Raw genomic sequence first — 9748 nt, forward strand, 5'->3', positions numbered from 1 at the left:
TTGTTTCCTCAAACCAATTTATGGGATTTGCTATGTAATTGAAGGATTATGTAATCATGTCAACCTTGTCTTATTTATTAACTGTATGTATATATGTTTGATGGTCGTTTATGCTGTGATATTGCTTTCCCAAAAATGTTTGAAAGTAAATAATATTTAATTTGAACTTACCACTCATTGAGCACTCTCACTCATGTTTTCCAAATTTTTTTTTTAAATTCATGAATCATCATTATTGTTCTTTTGTTTGGATAACTGTTTACTCTTTGAGTTTAATTTGGATGTTTGTTCATTTTGGTTTGGATGGAAACTGGAAATTGTACCCTATTTTGTGGAAGTTGGACTGAAATTATCAGTATGTCTGACTAGGATTATCGACGTACCCCAGTATGTCTAGCAAGAATAGTCGACATGTGCACATTCGACGGGTTGTTTGGAGTACTGAAAATTATTTCCTCAAACCAATTTATGGGATTTGTTATGTAATTGAAGGATTATGTGATCATGCCAACCTTGTCTTATTTTTTAACTATATATATATATATGTTGTATGGTCGTTTATGCTGTGATATTGCTTTCCCAAAAATGTTTGAAAGTAAATAATATTTAATTTGAACTTACCACTCATTGAGCACTCTCACTCATGTTTTCCAAATGTTTTTTTTTTTTAATTCCCCCTCTCCTTAGGTGTCAAAAGAGGGTGATGGAATTGACCTAGAACTAGTCGACGGGTGATTGCGGAAATCATTCTGTCTTGACAGCTGTATCAAGAGGGTTCAGACACATGGTATTGAAAGTGTATAATTTGATGATCATTAATGTATTGTATAAAAACACTCTTGACTAAAGTAGTATGGTTATGTTTTGTGTTTTTAGAAAAACAAAAAAGTGAAATAAGAAAAAAAAATTCCTAGATAGTACATGTTCTTAATATCTGTGGTCTTCACACTTCCTTTCGAGTTCGAGGGGTCAACTCAAGAGGGATGTGACAAGATATGAGTGAAATAACTACATACTACGGTAGAACTAAAAATTTTCCAATGCCTATTAAATGGCCTGATCATTAATTAGTAATATTGTACTTACAAACAGACTTGTTTAGCGTCCACCAGAAAGGCTGAAATAAGAAATAACATCATCCATAAATGATACAAAATCTCTCCCTTTTCACATAAAAGAAAATGTGATTATCCCCTCCAAAGGGCATCAAAGGAATAAAATCGAGCCAAAAAATTTCAGCCTTCTACAAATGATACAGGTTCTTTGTAACTCATCAAAAGCATTGATACAAAATAGTCTCCCAGATGGAATACTTCACCGTTGAGATGTCAATTCTTCAAACTTATGCACTAATAGATCTCCATGAACAACTTGGTAGACATAACTAAAACAGTCACATACCTTTCAACTTCATAGAAATAGCTCACAGTCATTAATTTGTTCACAGAACTCCAAAAAAATCTTCTTCGGGCAATTTTATCAACAGCAATTGAACTATACTACTAGCTTCTATGCTGTGAAAGGGTCAACACAAGCATATAAAGAAGGCACAATTCATTCAAAGTTGCTTGCATTGATCTCTAAGCCTATCAATCAATTGCCTCCAATTATTGTCCTTTTGTTTTGCACCTGTTGTCAATTGTGCTTGTAGTACTTAGAAACAATAGCACAGATCAAGCTTTAGAATAGAGAAGACTTCTTTCATTAAGCTTTTTTTTTTTTTTTTTCTTTTTTTAACTGACCTCAAAGAAGACTGTGCCATTGGAAGGAGAGGAGCTCGGTAGAGCTTGACGATCCTCTGTGGTTCGACTTTCTCATATGATAAATTGTGATTACCAATAGCATTAGAATGAAATGTAGAAAGTGCTCCAATCTGATGTCAAAACGTCATTTTCTTTTTTACATAAAGCTGATCATACTTTCTAAGGTTTTATATATTTGTTCTGCACTGGGATGTGTCATGTCAAAAGAATAGAACTGATAAATCTGATTATCAACCTCAATCCAACTGCAACCTGGTGTTTTATAAGCGTTTTGCTCCTTCAAAAGTTTCCGAACCTTGCGAACCTCATCCCACTTTTCAAGCTCGGCATATATATTTGCTAGCATAATTCTATAACCGCCGTTTTCTGGATCCATCTCAATCAACTTTTTCACTGAGTATTCAGCTAAATCTGGACGGCCATGGATTTTGCATCCATTTAGTAAAGAACCCCATACAACCTCATCTGGTTCAATATTCATGCCTCTCACAACTTCCATTGCTTCCTCAAACCGCCCTGCACGGCCAAGAAGGTCTATCAAGCACCCAAAGTGTTCGATCTGAGGCTCGATGTCGTAATCCCGCCTCATCATTTCAAAGTATGAGTACCCTTTTTCAACTAATCCGCCATGAGTACAAGCATTCAACACACCCACAAAGGTAACCCCATCTGGCTTTACACCATCCCCACATTGAACCAACTCTACAAACAAATCAATTGCACTTCCACTATGGCCATGGAGGGCAAGACAATTTATCAAGGAATTCCATGATGTCAAGCTTTTTAAACTAATCATGTCAAAAACTCTCCTCGCAACTTTCAAATTGCCACATTTCCCATACATATCTAGCAACGCATTCGAGATAAATGAATCCTGACCAAAGTAATTTTTGAAAACATAACCATGAATCCACTTACCAAGATGAAGCATCCCGGTATGACCACAAGCTGATAGTGCAGACGCGACTGTGATCTTATTCGGCTTATTTTCACGCTCGTTATTATTACCCTCCAGCGCCAGTGAGACCATTCTTTTGAATAACCAAATTGCTTCACAGAAGAATCCATTTTGAGCACATCCAGCAATAAGAGCATTCCAAGCAGGAACATCCCTCTCCGGCATACTTTCAAACAGCTCTATTGCACTATCAACGTTCCCAAGCCTCGCATACCCCGAAATCATGGCCGTCCAAGACACTACACTTCTCTCAAGCATTTCGTCGAACATTTGTCTTGCATTCCCAAGATCTGAACAAAACCTTGAATACGAATCAACAATGGCCGTTTGGACAACTGGGTATTGACCAAATCCAGATTTCAGGACCTGGGTATGAACCATCTTCGTGCCATTGGACTCCAAAACCTCAGGGCAAGATTTAAGGACATGGGGGTAGATAAAATGGTTGGGTCGAGGGGCTCCATGGCGGACCATATTACGGTACAAAAGAAACGCGGCTTTAGGATCAGGTTGTGAAGCATACGCTGTGATCATTGCAGTATAGAGATAAACATTTGGGGAAGTTAAATGATCAAAAATGAAGCGAGCGTAACATAAGTCAGCAAGAGTAAGGTTACAGAAGCGAACGAGCTTGAAGGCAAAGAATTGTGTTCGTGAATGACCAAGAGAAATAAGAAAGCCTTGGAGTTGCTTAAGGTGATTGAGTTGACTGCATTTTTCAAGCGCTGCTAGAACCAATTGGTTCAAATGGGGTTGTATTGGAACAGACGACATGTTTCTTTCCTTGAGTTAACAAACTAGTTTCGCAATAATTCTAAGCATTTGATGCATATAGAAAAGAATAGCGTCAAGTCTAAAAACAGAGAAAGAACATGCTTTAAATAGTTTTTTCCTTGAACGTAATATAATATGTTTCTCAATATTAAAAACAGTGGGATTTATTGGATTAACAGTAGAAATAAATTCAGACATAAATTAGGAAAAATCCACAATCTCACCCATTTGAGAACTGAAATTTAAGCGTGGATGAGCAGTTGAATAAGATGAGAGTTTGTCCTTGAAACTCTCCCAATCTTATGTTCCTCGTTCACTCCTCTCCCAATTTTTACATCTAACCTAGCTGCAGACAGAAGATAGATGTATGGGAAACGAGAAGACAAGAAAAATATCGATGTAAAGAAGACAAGGAAGTGAGTAGCATAAAGAGGTCGAGAGTGATGAGCAAAATTTTCGAAGAAAAAATGTACAACACCAACTAGCAACAAACCGATTGTGGTAGGTGACTGAGAAAGTAAGGTGATGGAGGAAAATTTCGTAAAATAACCCCCCCAAAAAAAGCAAAAACTCTTCTATGTATGACCTCTTTCTAAAAACTTATCTATGAGTAACCTTTTGTCCTTGTAAAATATCAATTTTATCCCCAATTTAAAAAACTCTTCAAACTTCGCTATGAAGCATTGTTCACCCCACTTTTTAGCTTACATCTTTTCTTACTGTGCGATTTTGACTCTCGTTTTTGCTCTTGTACCTGACTCGTCGTCTCCCATCTTCATTCGAGCGTTTGGCCACCTTCTCGACAGTCGTTTTACACATTTTCCACCGTCATCAATCTCTGAAAGATATGTGACTCTTCTCCTTGAATGCATGTTGATATTCGTTTAGTATTATCGTCGGTCACTTAGGGTTCACAAAGGGTTCACATATACCATTTGTTAAATGATCTCTCAGCTTTTGTTAAATGATCGTATAGTCGTTCTTAAGAGATCGCTTAAATAATCCTAGGCGAGCGTTTAGTATTCTTTAAATGATCGATTAGAGAAATGTAAACGATCGTTTAGAAAAAATGTGTGATCGTTTAGTGGTATTTACGCAATTGTTTAGGTTTTTGTAATACGGTTGTTTAGTTGTTTGTTACACGATTGTTTAGGTATTTGTAATGTGATCATTTAGTTGTTTGTTATGCAATCGTTTAGGTATTTGTAATGCGACCGTTTAGTTGTTTGTCACACAATCGTTTAATTGTTTGTTACGCAATTATTTAGGTATTTGTAATGCGATTGTTTAGTTGTTTATTATGTGATCGTTTAGTTGGTCATTATCCAATCGTTTTGTTTTATGTTACACGATCTTTTAATTATTTGTTATGCGATCGTTTAGTTTTTATTATGCGATCGTTTACTTATTTTGGTAATGTATGTGTTTGTTACAGATTGCTAAGATGGTCGTCCCTGCTGAGAAATATTTTCCTATTATAATTTCTTGCCAAGTCCATAAAACTGCGTCCGTTATTAAGAATAAGTAGACAGAAGAGCAGATGAGAATGTTTAGGACAAGGGCCTTTGGTCCACTGTTGGATGTAGATCTTGTATTTAATGGGCATCTTTTTCACCATTTTCTGTTGAGGGAGGTAACGGATGCGAACTCAGACGTTATATCATTCAACATATTGGGAAAGAAGGTAACATTCTCCCAAGAAGATTTTAATTTGATAATTGAGTTGAGGTAGACCAAGGAAATTGTAAAAAGAGAAATAAGGGCTGAGAGACTGCAACAACTCATTTTTGGTCCAAAGGACCCAAATGATAAGGATAGTTCTTGCAAGGACATGGAGAATACGTTCGAGAAATTCACTTTTACAAATGATGAAGATGTCGTCAAGGTTACATTGGCATTATTCATCGAAACAGTGATGATTGAAAAAGACAAGAAAACCCAATTTGATGTGAAGATATTTGGGATTGTTGATGACCCTGAAGTCTTTAGCCATTATGACTGGGCATCTGTCTTTTTCAAACATACCTTGAATAGCATGAAGACTATCATGCGGAGGAAGAAGAAGGCACATGAGATAAAAATAGCAGAAAATGCTCATCATGCCTCATATTATTGTATAAAGGGATTTGTACTTGCATTCTAGGTATGTATTTTTGTTTCCATTTCATTTTAATCTGTGTGTTAATACTGTATGTGTAATAAAGGCTCCCATATTATAGGTTTGGGCTTACGAAATTTTATCCACGTCAAGTAAGTTCATAGCCACCAAAGTCAGCAAGGTTGCAATTCCTAGAATTCTTAAATAAACTTATTCTTGTGCTTCATCTTATAAACTGTTGAGTAAGAATGTGTTTCAGCTCAAAAAAGTAAGTAATCGGTCGCTTAGTAATTATTTGCATTTATCATAGTTTCATGCATTCTAACTTACTCAATCACTTATGTACAGACTATTGTTTTGACGAGACTTGTACTAAGTGCAGAGGAGATAAGGTACAAGGAGGACCCATTGGAAGGAATAAGGATTGAAGAGGTGATCCATGATGTCGAAGGAAGTAGGATTGAGAAGGTTGAGGGGCATGATCACTCTCTCGATACCTATGAGTCCTTCGGGAGGGGGGGAGAGGAGAGGGGGAAGGGAGCACGATGGATTGGACCAGCATATTGGGGAGCAAGAAAACCCTCTATCTAATGGACTCCATGTTGGTGAATAAGAGCAGCATGTAACTTAGCATCGTGCTATGGAGCCCAATCACGTAGGCCGGTTCAAACTAACTAGGAGAATGGTAAGAAATGACAAGATGAATCATCAAATATGCAACATAAGTCCTCCAAAAATCACCATTTCAAATCATACAAAGTTCTTAAGGAGGAAATTAAAGAAGTTCAAAAGGATTTGGCAAACTTGACTACCATGGTCTATCAGATGGGTGATACCTTTACTATTCAACATCATCTAATAGGCTAACAGCTGAACGAAATAAAGCTGCTAGTCTTGAAGGAACTCTTATTCAAGATTACCTACAAGCGGAAGCGGATCTTTCCAATTTATTATGATAGAATTATCGCATATACATTTCAGATGAAGAAATCATACTAGATGAAAATTTCTTCTTCACAGCGAGTCTGAGGCCCAACCGTCTACCTCAAACAGTCACCTCTCAGACAGAAGCAAACGAAAAAGACAACACCACTTAGAGCCCTTAGTATTCTTGTAGTGAGAATCCAAAGTGTGGGCTTTGTTCGGATTTGGTAGAGGGAAGGAGGAAGAGAGACCGTACACAACGATCAAGTAAGTGGGAGAAGAGGTCGTCTATTGCATAGACATGATGCTTGATCGTTTAGGTGAAGTATACGATCGTGTAAAAAAAAGTAAGCGATCGTCTATATGATCGTGTAGGAAAAGGTAAACGATTGTCTAAACGATCGTGTAGGAAAAAGGTGAGCGATCGTCCGAACGATCGCGTAGGAAAAACTAAGCGACCGTATAGACGATCGTTTAGTAAATACCGGGAGCTAAACGATCGCTTAGGAAAAAGGTAAATGATCGTTTAGATAATAGCGCGCAACGGTGTAATTGGTATGCGATCGCTTAGCAATATCGTATATGTAAGCGATCATGCAGTCACTATCGTATAGGCACTGATTTTCTAAACGATGACATATATTTATATAGTAGATTTGAGAGGGGGGAAGGAAAAAGTGTCATAAATGTGAAAATTCACATTTTTGGTAAGAAAAAGCGGAAGTTTTCGATTTTCTTATAATTCGTGACAGTTTTAAAATGTCATCAATTAATGACATTTATTAACTGTCACTAAGTATAATTAATAATTAACTTTTTTGATAAAAATATACTAAAACCCTAATTTAACATTATTTTCAAGAATTTGAAGTAGACGTTTCCCCTACCCTCGTCGGCCAGTTGAACTGCAAAGCCAAACAATTAGCCTCGACATTTCTTCGTTTCCCTATTTCCATATCCATATCGAGCATTTCCCCTACCCTCATCGCACATCCTCGACGTTTCTTCGTTTTCCTATTTCTATATCGAACGCTTTTCAGTGAGTCGAATCAATCAGCTCCACGAATGCTTTTCAGCATTTCTCTGTTTCGCTCATCGTTCTCCGTCGATACTCGCTGGTCATCCTCCATCGATACTCACTGTCGTTCACCACTGATTTGGGACGGTCATAGTCAAATAATCGATTTCATACCAGAGTTGCCACTTTCGGAGCCAAACAGTTGTGGTGAAGTAATTACTTTCATTTTATTTTAAACCTTTGTTTTTATATTTTAGTCAATACTCACCATCGTTCACCACCAGGTAATGTGTTTTCGATTGGATGATATTATATATGATAGTATAGATTATTTCTAATGTTAAAATGTGTGATAGAAGAAAGTTAAGAAGTTCTCAAAAGATCTAGAAATCTACGTTGTTTGCTTCGAGAACTTGAGTATATTAAGTCACCAATCCAGATGAAAGTACCTATTGGCATATTTGGGATCCAAGTAAAATTTTGCATATTGCTTAACATGCTCCGTGATTTTTGCTGTATGTGTCCAATATCAACACCTTGCCTCGATGTGTACATGATGTAAGTCACATTATTAATATAATACTATCTTAGGATTACAAATTGGGTTGAATAATTATTCATTATGATTATTACATTCATAGGTACTTATACAAAATTGTTGACAAGTTCAATACTCTGCGTTTGTACAAGTTCTTGGACGTTGGTTCTATTTCAATATCTACTTACAAAGAATCACGTGTGCAAATGTTGAATGCTAGATTACTATGAACAAATTGAAATCAACTTCTCATATTTTCTTATAATTCGGGGTATGTTGTGTAGAAATTGGGCATACATAGTTTAATATCATTAGTCTAACAACTTCTATGTTTATTTGAACATATAGCAATTACTGGAGTTTGTAGTTGTTGATTACACAAAAGGTGTTGTATTCTGGATGGACCCTCTGAAAAAAAATAAGAGTTATTTTATTTTGCATTTACTCATATCCAATAAACAAAGATCCATGGTTATTGTATGTAAACTTAAGCATATATATGAGATATACAAGTGAACCATGCCTTAAGTGATAACCTAAAAGGTTTGTACTATAAGAATATAAGAGGGATCTTATCCTGGTGACACTACGGATACGGCCCGCTTTGTAGAGGTTTACAAGTGTTGTGAGCTACTACAGATGCTATGATCCTGACCATTCATGTAGAGACATGCAAGTAGGAGTGTCCTATACAAAGAATTTGTATAAGACCGGACCACGATATGATTGGTCTCTTTATATAACATTGTTGATACTTGAGACTTACATCTCACCTAAAGGATCATAGGTGATAACCTTAATCCTGAGTGTCTTGGGAACTCCTACCTTTGAGGGGCGGTCCTTTGATTAGTACGGGTGAGAGTGGCCAGATTGCCAACTCAACAAGCCTACCTTTTTGGGGATTTGTCTAATTGGGGAGCTGGGAACTCAGTTACACAAGATGAAATTCATTTTTTCCCTGAAGCAGAAATAAGTAGATAAATTTCTCTCTTAAGGGTTGATTCCAGGCTATGAACATAATGACCACATCCTCTCTTTGGAAGAAAGGACTCAGTCATAGTAGGATTATGACTCATGTTCATTAGAGGAATCAGTGGTACTTAAGGAGTTAGATGTAACTACAGGGGCAAAACGGTAAATTGGCTCAGTTGTACTTACGAGTGATCTGTGAAGGGTTATCGCACTGTTGATTGATTGATATGGACTCAAAATATATTTGTAGTAAGGAGAATGCAGCTGTTGGTCTTTAGTGGAGTGCTCGACAGTTAACAGATTGTGGATCCCGTGACTAAAGAGTGTGGTCAATTATTCACGTATCGTTGGAGCTTCAAGCTACAGGTCCATAAGGTCCCCTTGGTAGCTCAATGGATTCAAGTTGAGAATCAGTTCTTGGTGTTAGTTTGAATTGTTCAAATTGACAAGAGAAAAATCAATTATATATGATATAATTGGTGAGATGTATGAGATACATCAAGTGGAGGATTAATGTAAATATGATTTACATTAAGTACCAAAAGAACTATGGTTTATATGTTTCATGAGATGAAATATTAAAACTATAGGTTATAAATATAATATGATAAGTTGGTTATCATATTTATTTATAATAATATTTATTATTTGATAATTATCATTTTTCTCTAATAATTAATTGAGTGGGAGATTATTGGTAGTT

The 9748-nt window shown here is 36.4% G+C and overlaps 1 protein-coding gene across 2 annotated transcripts; it reads right to left on the reverse strand.

Moving 5' to 3' along the window:
* Nucleotides 1-1015: 1015 nt before the first annotated feature.
* On the reverse strand, nt 1016-4022 carry LOC150035342 (pentatricopeptide repeat-containing protein At1g33350-like). Of its 2 annotated transcripts, none has more exons than XR_016530063.1 (2): nt 1743-4021; nt 1016-1629 (listed from the first exon to the last, which is right to left on the reverse strand). XR_016530063.1 is itself a non-coding variant. In XM_090314553.1 (2 exons), the coding sequence occupies exons 1-2, from the start codon at nt 3721-3723 to the stop codon at nt 1900-1902; spliced, it is 1350 nt and encodes a 449-aa protein (XP_090170679.1). In that variant the 5' UTR covers nt 3724-4022; the 3' UTR covers nt 1017-1899. The 2 variants fall into 2 exon arrangements, 1 of the variants encoding a protein (XP_090170679.1); XM_090314553.1 differs by having other exon boundaries at nt 1017-3245; nt 3720-4022.
* Between the last annotated feature and the right edge of the window lie 5726 nt (nt 4023-9748).

This window comes from Benincasa hispida, chromosome 6 (assembly GCF_027475165.1).
Source record: "Benincasa hispida cultivar pf3 chromosome 6, pf3_genome.v1.1, whole genome shotgun sequence".
Classification (NCBI taxonomy): domain Eukaryota; kingdom Viridiplantae; phylum Streptophyta; class Magnoliopsida; order Cucurbitales; family Cucurbitaceae; genus Benincasa; species Benincasa hispida.